This window comes from Callorhinchus milii, unplaced genomic scaffold, assembly GCF_018977255.1.
Source record: "Callorhinchus milii isolate IMCB2004 unplaced genomic scaffold, IMCB_Cmil_1.0 Scaffold2, whole genome shotgun sequence".
In the NCBI taxonomy this organism is placed as follows: domain Eukaryota; kingdom Metazoa; phylum Chordata; class Chondrichthyes; order Chimaeriformes; family Callorhinchidae; genus Callorhinchus; species Callorhinchus milii.
In genome coordinates, this window is record NW_024704743.1 from 95,872,958 (window position 1) to 95,897,980 (window position 25,023).

At 40.9% G+C, this 25,023-nt stretch overlaps 1 protein-coding gene across 1 annotated transcript; it reads right to left on the minus strand.

The window, feature by feature from the left end:
• Nucleotides 1-13,484: 13,484 nt before the first annotated feature.
• On the minus strand, nucleotides 13,485-24,227 carry gem (GTP binding protein overexpressed in skeletal muscle). The gene is made up of 5 exons (XM_007887943.2): nucleotides 24,166-24,227; nucleotides 22,434-22,749; nucleotides 18,027-18,103; nucleotides 16,921-17,125; nucleotides 13,485-15,296 (listed from the first exon to the last, which is right to left on the minus strand). Exons 2-5 carry the CDS (start codon nucleotides 22,741-22,743, stop codon nucleotides 15,019-15,021), a joined length of 870 nt encoding a protein of 289 aa, XP_007886134.1. The 5' UTR covers nucleotides 22,744-22,749; nucleotides 24,166-24,227; the 3' UTR covers nucleotides 13,485-15,018.
• Between the last annotated feature and the right edge of the window lie 796 nt (nucleotides 24,228-25,023).

Here is a 25,023-nt window from a genome sequence, read left to right on the forward strand (position 1 = left end):
ATGAGCTGCAGAGTTCTGGATGTTCTGCAGTTTGTAGAAGGAAGAGTTGGGGAGGCTGACAAGGAGGGAGTTTCCATAGTCAAGCCTTGAGGTGATGAACGTGTCTATGAGGGTTTCGGTGGCCTGAGGGTTGAGGCAGTGGCGGAGTTGAGCAATGTTGCAGAGGTGGGGGGAGGCAGAGTGGGTCGTGGCATGGATATGGGGGAGAAAGGTCAGTCGAGAGTCGAACAAGACGCCCAGGTTCCCGACTGACTGTGGTGAGGTGGAGTGTGCAACCATGGATGCTGATGCTGCCAGTGCCTTGAGGTGCTGGCGCGAACCTATCAGCAGGGTCTCGGTCTTGCTGACATTCAACTATAGAAAGTTGGCTCTCATCCAGGACAATGTCAGACAGACAGTCTGTCAGGACGTTAGGTCAGTTTTCTTGAGTCAAGGATGGAGGCAGAGAGTTGGAGTTGGATGTCATCTACATTCACGTGGAAGTTGACCCAATGTCTGCAGATGATGTCATCAAGGGGGAGCGTTTAGAGGTTGAAGAGAAGGGGCCTAAGGTCAGAGTCTAACACCAGTTCAGATAAAATGTAATGTGGCAAAGTGGATATTCTCTTGCAAACTAATCTAAATAAATGGAATATCTCTACATGCATAAATAATCTTTGCAATTTGGGTAATCCATTGAAATTAGCTTCAATTTATGATATTTGTTGCTGCAATATAAAATACATTTCAAAGTTAGTATGTGGTTGTGTCATAGCCTCGCTAACCACAAATCTTGTCAAATTCTTTGGGTGGTGGAAGATTTTATTCAAGGTGTAATTTTCACATTGTTACACAGTATGCATTACTACTGGAGAAGTAAATCACTCAGACTTAATTCTACACATCCAGAATAAGTCATTTGAATAGTCATTTAAAAAAATCAGACAGAATTGTTAAAATGAATATGTACGCCATAATAATGCATGTTATGCCCTACCCAAATACTATTATTAGTACACAATGGGGAACATTGAATATGTGCAATGAGCCCTCTCAGTTTCGCATTATATTATTCTTAATAAACACAGTGGTTTTGAATTCCTCACATTCGGGGAGAAAATAATTTCTAATTGGTACATCAAGAAATCCATCTCCTTCCATATACTCACACAATATGTACACAGTGAGAGGCAAGTCAACAAATATCCTTAGGTCTCTTCAAACTTAGTTCTGTCCCATTAATGGAGTCCTGGATGAGAGCTAACTTTCTTCAGTTGAACGTCAACAAGACCGAGGCTCTCCTGATTGGTTTCCGTCAGCACCTCCTCACCTCAGGCGCTGACAGCATCACCATCCATGGTTGCACACTCCACCTTACTAAGCCAGTCTGGAACCTTGGGGTCTTGTTTGATCCTCACTTATCCTTTCTACCCCACATCCTCGCCATGACCCGCTCTGCCTTCCCCACCTCCACAACTTTGCCCGGCTCCGACACTGTCTCACACTGCAGGCCACCGAAACCCTCATACACTTCATTACATCGAGGCTCGATTATGCAAACTCATTGCTTCTCGGTCTCCCCAACTCCTCCCTCCACAGGCTGCAGATCATCCAGACCTCTGCAGCCCGTGTTCTCTCCTGCATTAGGCTCCGTGACCCTATCACCCCCATCCTTGCCCAAAACCACTGGCTTCCCTTCACACAGTGGATACAGTTCAAGATCCCGGTCCTCACCTTCAAAGCCATCCATGGTTGTGCTCCCTCCTACCTCTGCGACCTCCTAACCTCCTACCATCCTGTTCGCTCGCTCCACTCAGCGGGCTCTGGCCTGCTCCACGTCCTCGCTTCGCTCGCCTCCACTATTTGTAGGTGGGCCTTCTGCCACTCTGCCCTCACCCTCTGGAACTCCATCCCACAGTCCCTTCGCCTCGCCCTCTCCCTTGCCACCTTCAAAACCCATCTCAAGATCCTCCTCTTCAACCATGCTTTCGATCTTCCTGCTTCCCCCTCTGCCCTCCCCCACCCCGAGCCCCAGCTCGGGTCCGTAACTCGGTCTGTCCAGCGCCTTGGGATGTTCTCCCAACGTGAAAGGCACTATACAAATGTAATTTTGTTGTTGTTGTACATGAGCCTTCTGCTTTTATTTCCTTTATTTGGAACATCCTCCTGATGTGTAACGCACTTTACAAATGTAATTTGTTGTTGCTGCATTAAACTTCATTTGCCTGAGATTAGCCCAGATACGCTTACTGCTGAGCTAACTTTGTCGCCATCTCCTCTGATTATACTGTTCCTTGTATTTGGTGTCATCTGCAAATGTAACTAACTTGCACTGTCTCAGCTTTCAGAAAGCACAAGATTAATTTTGTTATGCAACAATTTAAATTTGCGGTCTCTGCAACATCACCTGAGCTTCTGAATTCTTTCTGGTTGCAAAACAAAGATAACATGATAAATGTTTTTATAGGCTCAGCTGATTTATGTATCCAATCCTGAATACAGTATCTGATCCTGTAATACTGCATCCAATCCTGCAAAATTGTATCTGGGCTTGTAATAGTGTATTCAGTCCTGTGCCATTGTGTCCAGCTATAATCCTTTCAAACCTCCTTAGTTATTCTTGCCAAAGAGTCACAATGACCATTAGATAGTTTACTTTGCTGATGCCATATTGAGTATAGAATTAGTACAGAAATCATATGCTTTCTGGATAGTTAATACTGTTGTGGTTCATGTTGAAATATATCACTTCTCAAAACCAGTTCTCTTATTTGTTTCAAAAACAGAAGTTGCTGGGAACACTCAGCAGGTCAGGTAGCATCTATGGAGAAAGGAAAGTGAGTCAACGTTTCGAGTCCACGAATCTTGGTCAGAACTGAGGCATGTTGGGAGGGAGAGGATTTTAAGGGCTAACATGGAGGGGGGAAGCAGGGCAAGGAAGACAAAGGAGAAAATGGGGTAGAGGACAGGGGATGATGAGTTAAAGGGATGTTGTGATGAAAAACAAAGGGGAAGATTGGAATAAAACAGAGTAATAGAGGTATTAATAATGCAAAACAAAACGGGGGGGGTGGGAATTGCAAAAAAATAGGCTGACCAGAGAGAGAAAAGTTGTGTCTGGGATCCAGATAATGTGGTAATGGTCACAGAAGAGGGGGAAGGTGAGTTCTTATGGTCTGAAATTGTTGAAATCAATATTGAGGCCAGAGGGCTGTAAGGTCCCAAACAGATAAATGAGGTGCTGTTCCTCGAGGTTGTGCTGTGGCTCATTGGAACAGGGTAGGAGACCATGGATGGAGAGGTCCCAGATACACCTTTTCTCTTTCTGGTTGGCCTATTTTGTTGTACGTTTCCTCCTCCCTTTGTTTTGCATTATTAACACTTCTACTAACCCGTTTTTTTGCAATTCCCCTCCTTTGTTTTGCATCATTAACACCTCTTTAACCCACCGTGGAGTCCTGTAGCTCAGTGGTTAGAGCACTCGCTTTGCAAGCGAGAGAACTGAGTTCAATTCCAGGCAGGGCGAAACCTTGGGCAAGTTTCCTTACTCCACACGCCTAATAATAATCCCTCCAAAACTAAAAACAATAATAAATTGGTCATTTTCAATCTACGACTGTTTGTGGAACATTGCTGTGCGCAATTGGCTGCCGCGTTCGCCCGCAAATATACAGTCAATTCACTTTACAGTGTATTCTGTGAAGAGCTTTGGGACGTCCTCCCGACGTGAAAAGCGCTATATCAAATGCAAGGATTATTATTATTATTATTATTATTATTATTATTATTATTATTATTATCATCCCCTGCCCTCTTCCCCATTTTCTCCTTTGTCTTCCTTGCCCTGCCTCTCCCTCTCTGTTAGACCTTAAAAGCCTCTCCCTCCCAACATGCCCCAGTTCTGACAAAGATTTGTGGACCCAAAATGTTGACTCACTTTCCTTTCTCCATAGATGTTGCCTGACCTGCTGAGTGTTCCCAGCAACTTCTGTTTTTGTTACAGATTTCCAGTATCTGCAGTATTTTGCATTTTGTTTTCCCATATTTGTTTGATTACTCCAGCTGCTTGAATCATTCTCGTACGTGGAGATAAGTTTTCAAGAGAACTAACGAGAAACCACAGTTGCACGCAGTGTCAGTGACAATACAGTAAATCATTAAAATAGTCATATTTCCACAGTGGCTGTAAAGTTTTGCATTTCATCAAGCATTCTGTTCTGAGTTCTTTGTGGCTTCTCACGATGGTTAAGCTCAAGGTTGTATTTAACCAAAAATGGAAACAATGTGACATCAAACACCGGCAGTTACTAAAATAATCCTATTGAAAGGTTGTCGTGCTGTCCGTGATGTGGTGGCAGTGTAATGCGGTTCTGTATACAACTCTATAGACGTGCTAAACTGCATATAGTATTTGCTGAGTTCATCTAAAATCCAAGGTTAAAAGTCCACACACTGAGCAAAACTTAGCTCAGACAAGATTAGCTGAGAAGGATTTATTCTGGAAATGACACATACCTGGTGTCATTCTCAAAGATCTATCACTGAAACTAGCTGCTCCCTGAGTCATTACACTAACTATTATAATAATAATCCTTGCGTTCGATATAGCACCTTATTACGTCATTAAGACCTCTCAAAGTTCTTCGCAAGATATATTGTACAGAGGTGTGCCTGTATTTTGTGGGCAAACATAGCAGTGAAAATGCACATATCAACGTCCCACAAAGGACCATGGAGAAAATAACCAATTTTATTTGGAGGATTGTTGGCCAGGACACCAGGATCTTTAACATCTATCTGAACAAGCAGACAATGCCTCGGTTTAATGTTTACAAAGAATGGCAACTCCTACAATGTAGCACATCTCCAGTTCAGCATCGGAGTGTCAGCCTGCACTATATGGGATCCAAGTCCCGATACGGGGCTTGAACCCATAGCCTTCTGACTCACAAGTGAGAGTGCTACCAACTGGGCCAGACTAACACTGTAACACTGTAATTCAACTAATACTGTTTCTTTTTGAGGAGAATTGGTAAAAATCATAATTACCCACAAAGCAAGACCATATTAGACTCCATAACTTCAGTGATGCTTCACTGACCAACTCCAGTTTTGAAATTTAGTTATTTACGTGTCTGCACCACAGAGCTGTTTTTCATATTTTTATACTGAGCAATATGTGACATAAATCCTGTTGACATTGCTTCAAATCTCTGCAGTGGTGTGCCGGTGGTGTCCATAGTACCTGTTGCTATGATCCTCTAGGGTGTAATCATTCTCAATGTAATGTGGGCAGTTTGCTGGTTGAATGTATAACTTCCTTTTTTCTGTGTATGCTGTGTAAGCAGGGCAAAACCTTGGGCAAGTTTCCTTACTCCACACGCCTAATAATAATACCTCCAAAACAAAAACAATCATAAATTGGTCATTTTCAATCCACGACTGTTTGTGGGACATTGCTGTGCGTAATTGGCTGCTGCGTTTCGCCCACAAATATACAGTCAATTCACTTTACAGTATATTCTGTGAAGCGTTTTGAGACGTCTAGAAGACTTGAAAAGCGCTATATCAAATGCAAGGATTATTATTATTATTACAGACCTGTGTCATTTCTGAAAACCTTGTCAAAACTGAGGGAAACTTACCCTTACTACTTGTGTGTTGCAACCTCTGAGTCATTCTGCTTTCAAAGCAGGGTAGTCAATACAACTCTTTCAACAGTGTTAAGAGCCTTTGTACAGTTGGAATAGTAGCTCTAGATATTGCTAGAGAAGTCAGTACAGTTTAATCTCTTAAATCCATTGCAAATTCCCTTGGAGCAACTTCTCTCTTTGTTTAGTTCATGTATTTATCCTGGGGTTAATCACCATTGTAAGGTTCACCAGGAAAAGACTTTACCCAATACAGGTGGTGTGAATTACAGATCTTTTAATATCATATACAATTTAAAGGTTAATACTTCAACACATACAAATATTATTTCACTAATTTACATTGAAGCAGTAAGATTGAAGAAACCCGATATTACCCCGATCTCAGTTTAACGTCTTATCCGAAGGACGGCACTTGTGACAATGCAACAGCCCCCAGCACTGCATTAGAGCATCAGTGTAGATTATGTGATTCCAAGTCCCAGTGTGGGACTTGAACCCATAATCTTCTGACTTAAAGATGAGAGTGGATATCACTGAGCCACATTGACAGCATAGATGCTAATGTAGGATAGCCTCCTTCTGTATTGCAAATGTTTTACAATATATTATGATATATTCTATATTATCCACGAGGATTATAATTTTGTTTTCCTATTAAGAGATATCTCCTTCCTTTCTCCTCACTTCATCTTTTTCTACATATCATTCTCATGTATACACCATATTGAGTGTTTTTGGTAAATGTGTTTGGCTAAACCCCAATGCTCCAAGCCCCCTTGTCAACATGTGCAAGCAAGGTGTGTCTCTCCTGGAACGAGTACGCATTCTTTTCCAGATACGGAAATTTCCATGTGAATGTGGCACCCTCTAACATGCAGGGATTTCTAAAATCCCATTAGAATGAAAAATAAAAATAATCATCAGAATGCAAATAGATTCCTTGATTTTATGTCCAGTGGATCGAAAGTCTTGTTAAACTTATATAAAACGTTGGTTAGATATGCATTTGGACATCTCTGCACCGGCATCAGTGGTTGAGCCTTCAGCCATTTTGTCTGTGCTCTCCCTCCTCCTTGTACACTCTCTCGCTGCCTTCAAAACCCGCCTAATAACTAACTTTTCAACAGCGCTTAGAACGACCTTTCACCCTACCACCCCCTCCTTAACTCCCCCAGCTCAGGCTCCCAGTCAGTTGTGTGATGTGCTTTGAGAGATGCTCCTGACATGAAAGACACAATAAAAATGTAATTGCTGTTGCTGTGTGTTTTATGAGTAATATATTTTGCCCCCTGATAAACAAGCTTTCCTTTCACTGGTATTCAAGAGTGAACTTGAAACTGAGTATCTTGTGAAACTAAATGTTGGTTATCCTGAAATCATTCAGTGCCACACCTTCCACCTTCAAACAAAATAGCAAATCATTAATATGTCTGTAACATATTAATGAGGCATTTATATTGCATTACATCGACCTTTGACGACTTCACAATCAGTCTTGAGTGGCTGATTTAAAAAAGGTATTAGACTGATAAAACTGTGAGCAAAAGGCTGACTGATAGAGAGCATTGGAAATTATAGCACAATCCCACTGCCTTCTAGGTCTGTAGATGGAGATCTGCTCTTTGTTTCACATTGTTATATTTGATAATCCAGAAAATGGTAGGACTTACCTGTAAAAATATTTCCACGGTTTTGCGCAATCTTCACCCGTAAAACCAAAACCAGATTGCACAAAACTGGGAAATTCTTAAAAGTTGGTCTTAATTTAGAAATTGATTTTTTTCAAAGAGTAGCTGGAAAGAGGCCTTCAAAATGAAGACAGAATTTTTGACAATTGTGAACTGTTAGTTTAGGACAACAGGCCAAGGCTAAGTGGAATTCCATGCCAGTAATTTTCAGTATATTTGGGTGGGGCTGGGAAAAAGTAATGATTGTTAACACCAGATCAATAAAAATAGGCGCGTACAAAACTGTTCAGTCAAACAAGCAATTACAAGAAATTATAAATTTATAATGTTGGACAATGACGGAGGGGTGAAAGTGCAAGCAGTTTAATGAAGCAAACAGTAACTGGTTCTTAACAAAAGCTGTGAGGCAGAACATGAGCAGCTGTTCACTTAGTATTTAGCAGTTGCACCAGAACCATCACCTGTCGGTCAACCGTCACCAGTAAACCTTCTGTTTAATACTGCAATTAAAGCCAAAGCCAAGAGTAGTGATACTGTGAAGGACTTTGAAACAGAAAATTTTTACAGTTATAAGAGGAAGGAGGTTTATCGGGGGAGGAGGAAGGTATGATAACAAGTTAATATGACAACAACTACAAAATTATATTTGTATAGTGTCTTTCATGTTCCAAGGCACTAGGCAATCAATGTTTCGGACCCGAGCTGGGGGTCAGGAGTGGGGAGGGTGGGGAAGCAGGGTGATCGAAAGCATGGTCAAAGAAGAGGGTCCTGAGATAGGTCTTGAAGGGCGCAAGGGAAGGGGCGAGGCGGAGGGACTTTGGGATGGAGTTCCAGAGGGTAGGAGCAGAGTGGCAGAAGGTCCGACCGCCAATGGAGTAGGCAAGGCGGGGGACGTGAAGCAGGCCGGAGCCCACTGAACAGAGAGAGCGGGCAGGATGGAAGGGGGCTAGGAGGTCAAGGAGATAGGTGTGAGCAAGGCCATGGAGGGCTTTGAAGGTGAGGACCAGGATCTTGAACAGTATCCTCTGTGTGATGCAAAGTTAGTGGAGTCTGGCGAGGATGGGGGTGATAGGGTCATGGAACCTGGTGTGAGAGAGGACATGGGCTGCAGAGTTCTGGATGATCTGCAGCCTGTGGAGAGAGGAGTTGAGGAGGCCAACAAGCAAGGAGTTTGCATAGTTGAGCCTCGATGTTATGAATGTGTGTATGAGGGTTTCGGCGGCCTGCAGTGTGAGATAGCGGCGGATCCGGGCAACGTTGTGGAGGTGCGGGAAGGCACAGCGAGTAATGGCACAGATTTGGGGTAGAAAGGATAGTTGAGGGTCAAACAAGATGCCAAGGTTCCGGACTGGCCATGAAGGTTTAGGTGAGCGGAAAAGTGGTGGATGAGGATGAGGGCAGAGTAGCAGAAGGCGGCGTCGAAAGCAGCAGAGAGATCAAGGAGGACGAGGAGGCAGAGGGAGCCCGGGTCACAGGTGGACAGAATGTCATTTGTCACTTTGATGAGGGCTGTTTCTGTGCTTGGGCGGCACGGAAACCCGATTGGAGGGGTTCGTGAAGGTTGTGGCGGGAGAGGAAGGAGCAAAGCTGGGAAACAATGACTCGTTCCAGGACCTTGGAGAGGAAAGGGAAGTTGGAGATAGGGCGGTAATTTGAGAGCAGGGATGGGTCCAGGTTTTTTTCAAAGGATAGGAGTGATGACGGCCGTTGTTAAAGGGGTGGGAACTTTACCAGTGGGCAGGGAGAGGTTTTTGGTGTCTGTGAGTAGAGGAGCAAGGAGGAGGAGCTGGGAGGTAAGGAGAGGGGTAGAAATGGGGATGAGGGAGCAGATGGTCAGTTTCATGTGGCCATACCACATACCACATTTCTTCCCCCAATATGTGAAAAATGATAAAATAAAATGGGAAAACAATACAAGAAGAGAAAAATTAATGTTTAAAAGATTTAAGGAGTGAAAAGAAGAATATTAACAACTGATCATATCAGTTAGCTCATTGAGAGGGTATAGGCTGAGCAGCAAAAACAGGAAAACAAATAGTAACAAAATTTATCTATTGTAATAATAATCCTTGCATGTAACATAGCACCTTTCATGTCAGGAATAGACATCTCATTGAGCTTCACAGGATTTACTGAAAGGTGCAGTGATTGTGTATTTTGTAGACAAATGCAGCAGCCAGTTGGTGCATAAAGTGAATGATCAATTTCATCTGCAGATTGTTGGGCAGGGAACTCACAGTATATTGCGTGAAGTGTTTTGAGACATCTCGAAGACATGAAAAGCACTATATTAAATTCAAAGATTATTTATTATTATAAACCTTATTCCTTTCAAGATAATAATAATAATCCTTCATTTGATATAGCGCTTTTCATGTCTTCTAGATGTCCCAAAGCGCTTCACAGAATATACTGTAAAGTGAATTGACTGTATATTTGTGGACGAACGCGGCAGCCAATTGCGCACAGCAGCGTCCCACAAACAGTCATGGATTGAAAATGACCAATTTATTATTGTTTTCCTTTTTGGAGGGATTATTATTAGGCGTGTGGAAGTAAAGAAACTTGCCCAAGGTTTCGCCCTGCCTGGAATTGAACTCAGGTCTCTCGCTTGCAAAGCGAGTGCCCTAACCACTGAGCTACAGGACTCCAAGATACCAATGAAATACTCTCGAGGTAGTACGATGGTGGTGCAGACATTATAATTGTTGTTTTGCAATAGGTTTTCAGGTGGTTAAAGGCATCAGTCAAAAGTGGATGGAGGCCATAAACTCTAGATGGACAGCAAATCAGATATCTGAAGCTTTAACAACTGAGTAAGAGAGGACAGCAGACACAGTTGCCAATTTTGACCAATCCTCAAAGTGGCAATTAAAGTCAATGAACAGCCTTTAAGTGCATTTAAGGTAGAAGTTTACATTTTGTCAATTGCAATTTGCCAAGTAGGTGAAAGCAGAATTAACAACAAATTGAGAAAAGCACATTATGAGCTTAAAATCATCCTCTCCTTGAGAACTACATTTAAATACTAGCTCTGGAGGGCATCCAGCATCAATTTACCCAGGATGAAGGGCGTTTAGCTATAAAAGGCAAAGCAAACTTGAAACAAAAACAGAAGTCACCGGGAACACTCAGCAGGTCAGGCAGCATCTATGGAGAAAGGATTGTGAGGCAACGTTTTGAGTCCATGACCCTGAGTGTTCCCAGCAACTTCCGTTTTTGTTTCAGATTTCCAACTTCTGCAGTATTTTGCATTTTGCTTGTAAGTAAACTTGTGTCAGATTACCCAGAACTGAATAGGTTAAAAGGTGATGTGATTCACGATGTTTAAAATAAGGAAGTGAATTATCAAGTCAGCAAGATCTTTATGAGAGCTAAATCGGTTAGAAAGCAATCCAAAGACATTTTGTTCACAGAAACTGTCAAAGAAAACCCTAGCCAGTTATGGATACATCATTCTTTACCACCTGCTCCATTAAGAGATAGTACAGAGGAACAGGAAGGGGTCACTCTGTCCACAGAAATCCATTCAGATTTTCAGGACTGAGGTGGATAGATATTTGTTGGGGATATGGGGCATGGGTAGGTAATTGGAGTTGAAGTACAGTTCAGCCATGATCTTATAGATTGGCGGAATAGGCTACTCCTATCCTATGTTCCACCAGTTTATTCCGTGGAGTCCTGTAGCTCAGTGGTTAGACCACTCGCTTTGCAAGTGAGAGACCTGAGTTCAATTCCAGGCAGGGCGAAACCTTGGGCAAGTTTCCTTACTCCACACGCCTAATAATAATCCCTCCAAAACCAAAAACAATAATTAAATTGGTCATTTTCAATCTACGACTGTTTGTGGGACATTGCTGTGCGCAATTGGCTGCCGCGTTCGCCCACAAATATACAGTCAATTCACTTTACAGTGTGTTCTGTGAAGTGCTTTGGGACGTCCTCCTGACGTGAAAAGCGCTATATCAAATGCAAGGATTATTATTATTATTATTCCTTCATCGCAGATTGTTTCAAAATTAAATTTTCCCTCCAATTTTCTCAGTTCCTGATGCCTCATGATTGTCGGTAGGGTACACAAGCAATAAAAATGACAGATTGAACCGAAAGTCATGTTGTGTAAAATGTAAAGAAAACATCCGATGCCTGTCACTTTGTTGGCAGTCAGGGGAGGAAGGCCTTTCCATCTAGAACATGCTTCTGTTGCAGTTTAAGCCAGCTGCTCCATTAACCCTTCATACAGGGGATCAGCTATTTCTGATATACAACTGAAGTCAGACTCATTTTATAATAAATAAATAATCCTCATATTTTACATAGCGCCTTATCACGTCATTAAGACGTCTCAAAGCGCTTCACAGGATATACTGTAAAGTGGATTGGCGGTGCATTTTGTGGGTGAAACGAGGCAGCCAGTTGCACATAGCAGTGTCCCACAAACAGCCATAGAGTGAGCTACCGATTTAAATTTGGGGGAATTGTTCGCCAGGACTATGGGAGAAACTCCCTTCTCTTTTCAAATTTTGACTCCTCATTGCCAAACACCTTTGCAAAATACATTTGCATAAACATTATTTATTGTACAACAAAATCAACAGAAGTGTACTATTCTGTAAAAAAAAGTTTATTAAATACTTGTATGATGTTACATGAAGAATAATGTTTAAAGTACAAGCATAAAAAAAAGTCCTGCTGAATATCTCAACATTCATAGCAAGTTTTAAAATGTGACAAACAAATCCAAAACATTAATTAAAAACAGGACTCACAGGCAGCAAATATCATGGAAGAATTTAGTTTTCTATTAATCTTTGGAAAAAGCCATTTGAAAGCTGATCTAAATAACAAGGAACTAATTTCAGTGACAAGCCTTTCATGTTCACTCAAGAGCAGATTTGTACTTCACTTTTTCAAATTCATGTGACAATTGAATTAGTTATGAAGTTAATAGAATTTATAATTTGCAAGGCAAATTGGACTATATCGAAACTGATATTTTAGATATTGGAGAAAATCATATTGTAATAATCATTGTATTTATTATAGCATCTTTCAGATCTGAAGGATGCCTCAAAGCACTTCACGGCATTTACTGTACTGTGTAGTGACTGTGCATTTTGTAGGCAAATGTGGCAGTCAATTTACATACAGCAATGTCCCACAAACAGCCATGAAAGGAATGAACAATTTTGTCTGGAGGATTAATAGTCAGGACCCTAGTAGAAACTCCATCCTCTTTTTGAATAGGACTTTAATGTCCACATAAACAGGGATGAGTCTCATCCAAAAAGCGGCACGTCCAACAATGTAGAATTGTTAATAGCGATAAAAAATAAAATAAATTCAAACTAAATACTTCCCATGGCTGGAAGTGATCTGTGACCACATTGAGAATATTTCTGGTGATTACTTATGCCTGGAGCGGGAAGCAGAGGGTTAATCTATTACTACGATTAGACAGAAATGATTAGGTGCTCGTCAATTCTGGGGTCTAATTTGCAGCATTTCTCATTTGACATTCCTTAAGACAAAATCCAAGTCATGCAATGGGAGTTCCATCCAATAACTGGAAAAATAATAATCCTTGCATTTGATATAATACCCTTTCACGTCGTTGAAACATCTCAAAGCACTTCACAAAATATATTGTAAAGTGACTGTATTTTGGGTATTGACTGTATATTTTGTGGGCAAAACACGGCAGCCAATTGCGCACAGCAGTATCCCACAAAGAGTCGTGAATTGAATGACCAACATTTTTATTTTTTTGGAGGAATTATTACCCCTGAAAGCAATCTGCCAATCGATTAATAACCAGGTTCCTACTAACTGCTTAGGTAAACAGGCGTGTGGAATAAGGAAACTTGCCTAAGGTTTTGCCCCACCTGGGAATCAAACCTAGGTCCTCTCACTTGCGAGGCGAGGGCTCTAACCACTATACTACTGGACTCCATGTCAAACTGACCCAAGAGAACTTCAGGACCATGATCTATTTCCAGAGAAATATCTGGGTCAACTGGAATTTGTTCCCTATTAAATAATTTCATTCAGAAACACCACAAATCAACCCCCAACATCTCAAAACTCCAAATCATTGGTTCCCACAAATCCTCAGAGAGTCACACCATCAGAATTTTTTTTAAAACTTGTTCAAAATACAAAACACAAATAAAATACTGAGGATACTACCATTTAATGTTTCATTAACCAATTAATAAACTACATTATTTTGCTTGAAAGTCGAATATTCTAAGTAGAAACCTACAAAATAAATACAAAGTTATACAAACATTTTGTTAAAAAAAATTCATAATAAATACACAGAATCTGTCTGGAAAAAATAGAGAAATATTTAGTCATGTCATGAAAAAGTAGAGTTAATTAAAAGATACAATTCATTCAATTAAGAAAGACTTCAGGAATGTCTTGCTCAATATTAATATTGAAGGGCTGCATAGAGTTACAAGGACCATAAATGTATGTGGAAACGCCTGAATGCATACAGATGTCTGCATCCATTTTATTGGCAGTTAGTTGGGTCAGGGACACAATGAAGAAAGCAGTTTCATCATGTCCTCCGTTCCTACCCCTCCAATTCCTCATACTAAGTTCCAAATTTTAGTCCGCCCAGCAACTGTAGGCATTGCGTACTAGTTGCCATGCCCAGTGGTTACTTACAGACCAACAAAGTTACAGAGCTCGGAACAAACCCCTGACTAAGTGAGCTTCGGTGTATAGTGCATACATATATAAAACTCTATGTGATGAAAAACAAGACATTTTCAGCCAAAGAACCTAGACCATGTGAATGGCATGACAGAACTCAAACAAGCACATGTATTAAGAACACCAATTTCCATTTTAACATTTTCACCTGAGGCACCTTAGAGAGTACCAACAGTAAATCTTCAGCCTTGTGCATTGGTGTGTGACTTTTAAAGGCATCAGTTAGTGACATTTTTAAAATGAAGTAATAATAGTTAAAAAGGGTGAGATGCATGTAAATAAGCCATTCGGCCCAATTGGTCTGTGCTGGTGTTTATACTGCTAAAATCGCTGTTCCCTTCTACATCAAGCTTTCTATTAAATACATTGATGCTCGATAAAAAATTGCATTCACACGTGACAGCACAGTTCACTGTTTGAAGCTGTTGTGACATCTATTGTTTGAACAAACAAAATGTTAGAACATTATGAGCACTCTCTCTCTCTCTCTCTCTCTCACACACACACACACAAACAGATGCCAGTGCATTTGATCTTAAACATATGTGGCTATCAGAATCTGGCGCTGCTCAAGCAGTGACTGGATGCCATGCATTCACCCAGTCCCTTTAAATCACTGTTTCGTGTCTTAAGAGTAATGAATCATTTTCTTTATGATATGATCATCATAAGTTGGGAAAACCCTTTAACTTTAGAATTGACACCCTCTTCCTGCACACATCTCTGGAAAATGCAACTCTAAACCAGCCCTCACATTAATAGCTGTGCCAGTGAGTCATAATAAAGTTTCTTCACTGACAAATAACTGGAGTAATTCACTGACGAAGAGAGTTGTGCTACTCCCAGGTTGAACACTTTTGTAAACCAATTGTGATCAATACATAGCAATCTAATATAGATTGTTTAACCCAAGTCTCAGTGTAATAAAAAAAGTCTGATAATTTAACAGTTTGTCTGGCGATCTACAGTTCTTAGAGTACGGAAAGGTCGTGGCAGGATTTTGATCTGACTTTATAAGCCATCTTCTTGTTCTTCTTTGCAACGAGTTTATCCAAAAATCGCCTGGCTTTCTTGGGCAAGCTTTCTCTCCGTTTGTACTGAGCCATTCTCCGTTCGTTCACTTCCTTGCTGTCTCTCCTGAGCCGCACCTGCCGCACAATTCCTTCAAAGAGTTCCTGTACGTTGTGCTGGACAGCGGCGGAGGTCTCGATGAACTTGCAGTCAAAAACGACAGCACAGGCTCTGCCCTCTACCAAAGGAAAAACACTTTAATAATAATCCTTGTATTTGATATAGCACCTAATCGCACTGAAATGCCTCAAAGTGTTTCACAGAGTTTTCTCCAAAGTGCAGTAACTGTATTTGTGGGCGAACCCGGCAGCCAATTTGTGCACAGCCCAACTTGTTAATCTGGGTGATTGTTGACCAGGACACCATTCTCTAAAAACATCTACCTGAACAGATAAAGGACGGCACCTCCAATAAAGGAAGAGCTATCTCCGAGCATTGTTCTGCTGTGTCTGCCCATGAGCTCAAAGTCCCAACCTGGACTCAGAGGTGAGAGTGCTACCAACTAAGCCAAGCAGACACTTTTGTAAAATAGATTGCAAAGCCATTGAAAAGAGAAGTGCTGATTTTTCATTTAAAAACCTTTGAAAATAGAATTACATAGAACGATAGAGCACAGAAACAGGCCATTCTGCTCTAATTTTACCAGTGTTTATATGCCACACGAGTCTTCACCTCTCTGAGTCTCCTCTCTTCCTGCTATTCCCTTCTCCCTCAAATAGGTATCAAGTTCTCTCTTAAATAAGCCAAAGCTGGTTGCTTCAATCAAAGCTTCCAGTGGTGAAGTCCACATTTTCATCACGCTCTACATGAAGAAGATAGATCTAATAGATGTACTTTTAGTTATATTTATGGTAGACAGACACAAGCTTGATTTAATGTCTCATCCAAAAGGCAGCACACCTATGAAATATACAGACCATGAAGGTTTAAGAACTAGAGCTATTTTGTTGTCGAGAATATAGATAATAGATGTGCAATTTTCTTTTGAAGAACTGTTCCAAACCAAGAATAGTGTGGTGGCAGGAGAGGTGTAAAAGTTATTGACTATCATGTCACGCCAGGAACCTGGAGGCATATCATGCAAATGGCAGCACCTCTATCTAAACAAACCTAATGTTTCGTTCCTCTTAGGGAAAGGGAAAGTGCACTGACATGAGAAGTTTGGATAGGGACGACTACACTGCAGCAGATTTCCTGATGACTAGTGACTGTTCGGAGCCTTTATCTGTGACCTTTTGGTATTAATAACAGTCCAGACAGGATGAACATATGAGATTCAAGGTTTTCCCGCTTATTTCAGAATACTCAAATTTTCAGACTCTGGATCAGAAACATTGATTTTGAATTACAACTTCCAGCGTTCAAACTACGTAATAACAACAACAACAATTGGGATTTATATAGCGCCCTCCTCAGAGCGCTTCACAGTAACGGATCCCAGGACTGAGCCAGGGGGAAGGGGAGGAGGGTGACCAAAGGCGCGGTCGAAAAGAAAGGCATTCAGCAGAGACCTGAAAATACGAAGAGGGGTGAGGCAAAGGGAGTGAGGAAGGGAGTTCCAGAGCCTCGGGGCATAGTGGCTGAAGGCACGACCACCGAGGGTGGAGTGGAGGACTCAGGGCACGAGGCGGAGGCCAGACCCGGAGGAACGAAGGCAACGGGCACCGTTTTGAGGAGAGAGGAGGTCAGAGAGGTAGGGGGTGCAGAGGAGTGGAGGGATTTGAAGACAAGGGTGAGGATCCTGAAATCGATCCTCTCTGGGACATAATAAACTAAAAGCACATCCAAGCCATAGAACGTACCTGCCACAGACACTTCTCGACACCGTACAAGGTCACTCTTATTGCCCACTAAAATAATCGGAATATCCTCAGCCTGACGCCTTCTTCGGAGCTGTATGCGGAGCTCGGAGGCTTTTTCAAAGCTTGCTCTGTCAGTGATGGAGTAAACAATGAGGTACGCATCTCCTATCTGCATGCAGTGATCCTGAATCCAGTTATCTTCATCCTTATGGGGGAGAGAAGGGGAAAAAAGACTGAGTGAGAACCTTGATAAACTTAAGGATGGGTAGTTTTATCAGATGTAATGTTCAGAACAGTAACTGTCCCCCGTTAAAGGCCATTCTACCCTGAACTCTTGGCTCCTAGTTTTACAGCAATCTTTGATGGAGATGGTGCAATATTTACCAAGTAAATAAGAGTGTCTTTAAATTTGATCGAGTGTCAGATCATGTGAAACATCTCAAAGTGCTTCAAAGGTAAAACAATCAAATTAAGTAATTGTGCATTTATAGGCAAATATGCCAGTTGTCTTGTGCCCAGTGAGATCACACAAGTACCTCACCAGAACAGGTCAGAAACTCTCGGCATCCATGCAGATATAATTAGAGCTGCTCAAAAGGTGTTTAATAGATCTATAACTGGTATTTAAAGCAGATTTGAGCATGTTTATTCCAAGTCGCCCCAATTTGAATTAATAGTCTGGATTGACATTTCAAAGCAATGCTGGGGGGTGCACTGCATTGTTGGATGTGCTCCTTTTGGATGAGATATCAAACCATGTTCCTGTTCATGTGGATGATAAAGATCCCATGATACTACTCGAAAAGAGAAGGGAGTTTCTCCTGGTATTCTGGACAACAATCATCCAAATAAGGTCGTTTATTTCATGACTGTTTGTGGGATATTGCTGTATGTAAATTGGCTTCTGCATTCGCCTTCAAATACACAAATCACTGCACTACACAATAAATCCTCTGCATTGCTTTCCCGATGTGAAAGGCACTGTATCAAATGCAAGGATTATTGTTATTAGTTTTCAAACATAGTATGCATCTTGGTCAGAGAAATTAACCCTACATAACTTAGCACTTAAACTTTCGTTAGAGTTTACAAAATAAATGAAGTACCTTATTTTCCCATGTGTCCATCACTATAAGGGTGGCACTTTCTCCATCAACAGTGACTGTTCGCTCATAGGTATCTTCTACAAAGAATGACAAAAGCACTAGTTACAAATGAGCCCACCACAAAACGTGTGCATCTTAACAAATAGAAGGATGCTAAGTATGATGGAGCCCATTTGTTACTAAGGGCATGTGAGGAAGTTCTAGACCAAAAGCTACCATTGGCAGTGCATCCAAATATTTTTATTAAAAAGAATGAACTTTGAATGTATGTTATTTGCAAACTCTCTTCAAATCAGTGGCTCCCTAATGATGGTTAGATTTAAAATCAATCAGTAACAAAGATCTTTGATTAAATAAGTAGATTAAAGCTTATTAACGTTAACATAATATGGTAACAACATATAGCTTTTGACCATTCTACCCATTAGAGCTTTGGCTCAAGGGTTGCAGAAATAGCTATACCTCTGAACAGATATTAATAATAATCCTTGCATTTGCTATTGCACTTTTTCGTGCCATTGAGATGTCTCAAAGTGCTTCACAGGATTTACTGTAGAAGGATATCATAAAAGTTGCAGTCAATAGGCTGGAATAAGTTGTTTCAATCAGTTGTATTTTTAAAAAAAGTAGAAAATATAAAACTTAATTTGTTTTAAATAACACATTCAAGTGTGATTTGATGTAACTTCTTAAAACAACTGATGTAACTTCTCCCTAGCCAGCTGTCAAGTATGAGCACAACCAGTAAATGATGTTAAAGAGAGATCAGGACCATCTGGCTTTCCTCTAACCCTAACCATAAGAAGGACAAGGCCAAGTTAGCCTCCCCATGAGACCAACACCCTTAGCATAGAGCAGGAATTGATTCAGAGAATTACTGGTCTATAAGCTACAGTTGTATGCGTTACACCATTGGGGCTTCCCACAGTTTGGGTACTCGTGATGATGGGTTTCTGCAAGTGTCAGACATCCAACTGACCAAACAAATAGAAAGCTCTGACGACTGTTAAAGTTCTTTAAAATAGTTTTCAGCTGAGACAGAAGTTGCATTGCAGAAATCACTTCCATGGTTTGTTTTGATTTGTTTTTCGCCCACCAGCACTTTCAGAGGAAACGAGGTAGACGAAAATTATAATAATAATAATAATCCTTGCATTTGATAAGGGAGGAATATTACAGTAATAATAATCCTTGAATTTGATGTAGAATCTCTCTCATTGGGACAATGTCTGGAAAGCACATCACAGGATTTTACTATAAAGTGTAGTGCACTTGCACAAAATACACAGCCACTACACTTTATAGTACATTCTGTGAAACACTTTAGGACAATTTCCTGATGTGAAAGGAGTTATATTGAGTTATTATTAAGTATGGTTAAATGTAAGGATTATAATTATATTATTATTGTGACTATAATTTGTAGGTAAAAATAGCAACTAATTTGGCCACAAAAAGCCATGAACTAAATGACCATTTGATTTGGTGATTGGTGGCCAGAACACCATGAGAAGCTCCACTTTCTATGTTACACCTAAGAAAATAATTAGAGATTATGCAAAAATGTTCCCTGTCTTTTACATATTGCATCAACACTGAAAGCTAATATAAAACTGAGTAAAGTAAACAATTTGGAAGGAAGGAAAAAAATTGCATTTTTATAGTGTCTTATATGATGAAAAAGTCTCATAGTGCTTTGCATTCACTATTGTCAAGTGTAGCGACTTTATTTTGTAGAAAGTGACCTTATTTGGTAAGTGGGCCTGATTGAAATGGCAGAAAGTCAAAATCACAGCAAAACTCTGAAAACCTAACGGAATGCTTTGAACTAATCTTATAACACTAAAATCCTTACATTTGATTACAGCCCCTTAACACAAAGTCAAAATATCTCAAACTCCAAAGATATGTGGTTGTTAGATTTCTTCAACGTTGTGCATCTTATTGGAGAGAATCTCTATATTATCTAACTATCAAAGTTAATGCTTTATTCATGAAATATTCTGCCACATGAATGCGTTGTCCTGATGGTTAGAAACCCTGTTGGTAACAAAGCAGTGTTTCCCCTCCCTCAAACAGGGGTGTGCTTGCTGCTCCTTTGTGCAGTGTATTAATAATAATAATAATCCTTGCATTTGATGTAGCGCCTTATCACGTCACCAAGCGCTTCACAGAGTATACTGTAAAGTGAACTGACTGTATACTTTGTAGGCGAAATGCGGCAGCCAATTGCGCACAGCAGTGTCCCACAAACAGTCGTGGATTGAAGTGACCAAATTATTATTATTATTACTATTATTATTTGGGGGGGGAAGGAATTATTCAACAACCAGGTTACTACTACAGCTAGGTAAACAGAGGCGTGTTGAGTAAGGAAGCTTGCCCAACGTTTCGCCCTGCCGGGAATCAAACTCAAGTCCCTCACTTGCGAGGCGAATGCTCTAACCATTGAGCTACAGGACTCCACAGTTCTGGTTATGATGAGATCACTCTGGGCAGCAGTTGCAATGTAGCTGGAACAGAAATTTTCCACAGGATTCTGGCTCATAAAATATAATAAATATGTTTTTGTTTATCAGTCAGGTTTCTTTGGAAAGTTTTGAAGTGCAGCTGCACAGCACAAGCTAACTAAGCTATAGTGAGGTCATTCTCCCCAGAACATAAGTGCACAGAATCAATGACATGTTTCTGCTGGTGAAACAAATGGCAATATTGCAAGCAAATCGCAAGCAAACTATCTCCACTCTGGGCTCATATATCTGGTTTAAGAGATCTGTTCAGCAATAAGATATTACTTTTTTTAGAAAAACATGAAAATTGCATTTGATATAGCACCTTATTTTGTCAATACATTGCTTTACTGTAAAGTGTAGTGACTATGTATTTTGTAGGCAAATGTGGCAGCCAATTTGTTCCACAAATAGCTATAAATTAAATGACCAAAGAAACATTGAGTCTTTCTACAAGTTATCCTGGCTTATATCCTCTTCCACCATCTAAATTTCCCCCCAAATTCTGAATAATTAGCTATACATCTAAGCATTGTTCATGGGATATTGCTGGCAAAAATTAGTGATTGTGTTTGCCAAGATATCAACATTTAGATTCACTGCTAAATCATTATTATTTTGTAAACAGCTTTGAGACATTTATTTAATGTGAAAGCTGCTATATAAATACAATAATTTATTCTGTCATAAAGCTGAGGAGGAAACTCCGAGGCTTGGGGGACAGTTGCTGGAAGGTGTTACCTGGAGTCCGAGTTCACGAATGCAAGTTCATACATCCAGGGTTTGAAATCCACCTTGAATGACCTGCTCAAGCTCTGCACCTCCAACTGGTGGAACCATCACTCAATGGGAAGGGATGTGTATCTGAGCTATGGCCAGGATTGTGGTGGTAATGCTTTCATGTATTACATGCTGAGCTGTGTTGTCCACCAGAAAGCTCGCTGGGAATTTCCTGCTGCGTACCACCCACCTGGTAAGGATCATACCCGCATTTGTTGGATGTCAAATGACCAACTAGTGTCTGCAATCCAGGAGGAATGTAAGCATCAAAATCTTCCTTTTTGATGAATTGACTCCAATAGCCTATTTCTCTCTGGATGCATCCCTCCAGGGAGAGGCTGCATTCCATTCCAAGACACAAGAATTTCCATGCATGGTAACATGCATGTGTAGACCTGTAGCGTATTGATCAGAGCAATCGCTTCGCAAGCAAGAGGACCTGGTTTCAATTCCCGGGCAGGGCAAAATGTTAGGCAGGTTTCCTCACTCCACACCCCTCTGTTTACCTAGCAGTAAGTAGGAGCCCAGTTGTTAGTCAATTGGTGGCTCGCTTTTCTGGGGTAATAATCCCTACAAAAATAAATAAGTAAAATAATAATAATTTGCTAAACTCAATCCATGTCTGTTTGTGGGACACTGCTGTTTGTAATTAATTGGCTGCCGGGTTTCGCTCTCAAAATATAAAGTCAATTCACTTTACAGTATATTCTGTGAAGCACTGTGAGACGTCTCGAAGATATGATAAGGCGCTATATCAAATGCAAGGATTATTATTATTATGGAACGCAGTTTGGTTTGGGTTACTCGCAAACATGGTGATTGGGTTTCCGCTTGTGTCAGACACTTGACTGACCAAAAAAAAAATTCCAAATTTTTTTATACTATGGTATCATTAGTCTCTCCATCCAAATGAGAATATTGTCTTTAGGGTCTGGACACCTTATCAAGCTAATTGCTTGAGAGCTGCCAAAAAAGCAACAAATGCATTTTCTTAACAGGAACACATATTGACAGGTGATTGTACAGTAACTTCCTTCAGTGTGACTGAGCTAATGGTCCAGTTTGGCTCCATAATGGAAAAATAAATGTTTTTGCAACATTAGTGCTAAATCCGTACCTCCTAAAATGTCACAGTTCTCCAGATTATCTTGTACACCAGCAAATATACTAGCCAGGGTGGATTTCCCAACTCCAGTCTCCCCCATCAGGACCACTCTGTACAGGTTATTCCCGGAATCGATGGAAATGACGGAATCGGAGGATTCAGAGGACCAGCTCCCTCTGTAGGGCGCCCTGGGATCCAGGCAGGATTTTGATCGCACCAAGTGCGAGCTCCCTCTCCATATCTGATTGCCGTCCGCAGCAATACTCCAGCGTTGCTGAGCCAGCGTTCCGCTGCTGCGCCGTCTAGTGACGTTTAAAGTCATGGTCGTCTGTCAAACCAAGATCACATCGAGATTAAACATTGTTTCCTGGTCACACTAGTTTAATGTCCTAGTCTGCTAAACGCTCACATACCATTTAAAAAATAAACTGATGTTTGCTATGGGAATAATCCTAGTTAATGCAAACAACTCTGTAAACTCCCGTTTACTAACTATCAACACTTTTGAGATAAATGGGTTCAATGTTTCAAAGTGCAATTTCTTGTTTCCCCAGATCTCTGATGAAAGTTTTTTTTATGTTGACCTATAAACAGAGATTGGAGGCGCTGGCCCTATTTTCATTGGAATAGAGAAAGGTTGAGGGGAGACCTGATAGAGGTCTTTAAAATTATGAGGGGTTTGGTATGTAAGGGGGAGAAATAATAAACAAGTGTGTCAGCCTGGCTCAGTGGTAGCACTCTCGTCTCTGAGTCAGAAGGTTGTGGGTTCAAGCCCCACTTCGAGCATTGGGATCACATAGTCTAAGCTGACACTCCAATGCACTGTTGCATTGTCGGAGATGCTGTCCTTCGGACAAGGTCCTATCTGCTTGTTTAGGTGAACGTTAAAGTTCCCATGGCGCTATTCGAAAAGAGAAGGGAGTTTCTCCTGGTGTCTTGGTCAACAAATCCACCTAATAAAATTGGTCACTCACTCCATGGTTGTTTGTGGGACATTGCTGTGCGCAAACTGGCTGCCACGTTTTGCCCACAATATAGTCAATCCACTTTCAGTATATCCTGTGAAGCTCTTTGAGACGTCTCGATGATATGAAGAGGCACCATATCAAATGAGAGGATTATTATTATTTCCACTGGTTGGTGGGTTAGTCACTCGAGGGCAACAATTACCAAACAGGCTAAGATTAACAGCGATTGCTTAAATTCACAACAGAGGGTTGCTATGATAAAGAATATCCTGCTGGGTGAGGTGGTTATGGCAGAATCCATATTAGCTTTCAAGAGGAAACTAGAAAGATTGCTGAACAAAAGAGTAATATGCAGAGGTATGAGAAAAGGCTGGTAAATGAGACTGAATGGATTGCTCTTTAAAAGAACCAGTACAGACAATGGGGCAAATGGCTTTCTTCTGTGCTGTATATTTCTCCAGGTCTGCAGTAAAGTGCTTGGATTCCTCCCACTTTCCTTCAGTACAGACTTCTATAAACTTGTTCTGAAATCTGTAACTGAAAATTGAATAAAAACTCTCCTACAAAGAATCCTTATGGATAAAGTTACTTTCACAAAAAACATAGTCAGAATGTGCAAGTCCATTCCAAGGTTGCATTTTACAAATCTAATACACTATGTATCAGCATTGCACTCACAAACACTTTACTAATCACATAAAAGTTTTTTTTAAAAAGCAACAGTTGATGCAAACAAGAAAATCTGCCTTTGGATGGAAAAAAAACTAGTGACTTACCCTGTAGCTCGCTGCTTTGTGCTGTGAAGTTCTGGGTTATTTCTGGTTGAGGATGTCTGGTTTTGCTGTGCTGAGTTGTAATCCTGTGTGATTGTGCCTCTGCTCTGACTCTAATTCCCTCTGATCTCTTCTCTGGTTTATATTAAGCAGATCAGATCAGAACAGGGCTTTTCCGTGATGTCACCCAAACTCCTGACAGCTTCTGGAGACTCTTGACTCAGACCACAAACTTTTACAGCATCTCCCTCCCCCAGCAAACACAGGCACATAAAAGGCTGGAAAAGCTATTTAATATGGGAACAAAAAAGTTATAAGATCTACATTGATCACCCAAGAACAAGAAAACCACAAACACTGCACCAGAAGTACTATGTCGCACGACTTCTTCAAAGAGTTTTTTACACCACGTTTTGGATCTTATTCCAGTTTCAGCCCCTCACCCCCCAAAAAAAGCTTCTGTGGAATGGAATGATGAGAATGGAACCAGATCTAACGATTGATATAACTGAACCGCAAATAAAGAGCCCGATCCTCCGGGAGTCCCGGTTAGGCTGGTTGGATCCAGTGATTAAATGCAATGACCCTGCTTTGTGGCTGCCTCTGCTTTTCCTGTTCAGCTGTTCTGGTCCCCAGGCATCTCCCTGCACAACTACCATCACGTCTGTTTGTGTGTGCCATAGGGTGACATTTACTGCATTTCATTTCAACAGCAATTTTTCCAAAACGCACATGTTGGTTTTACACACAACGGGATATTGTTTCCATTTCACATTTAACTATCCCCCACCCCACCCCCAACCCAGTCAAATGTGATAGCAATATGGAGGAATTTTGAGGGAGCTCAGCACCACATTCTCT

Excerpts from the sequence above, each read along its gene's own strand:
- gem (XM_007887943.2), bottom strand. The coding sequence starts at position 22,743 with ATGACTTTAAACGTCACTAGACGGCGCAGCAGCGGAACGCTGGCTCAG. Across the intron at positions 18,104-22,433 it reads GAACTGTGACATTTTAGGAG|AAGATACCTATGAGCGAACA; the intron begins GTACGGATTTAG and ends CATTCTTTGTAG. Across the intron at positions 15,297-16,920 it reads TCGAGAAGTGTCTGTGGCAG|AGGGCAGAGCCTGTGCTGTC; the intron begins GTACGTTCTATG and ends TTCCTTTGGTAG.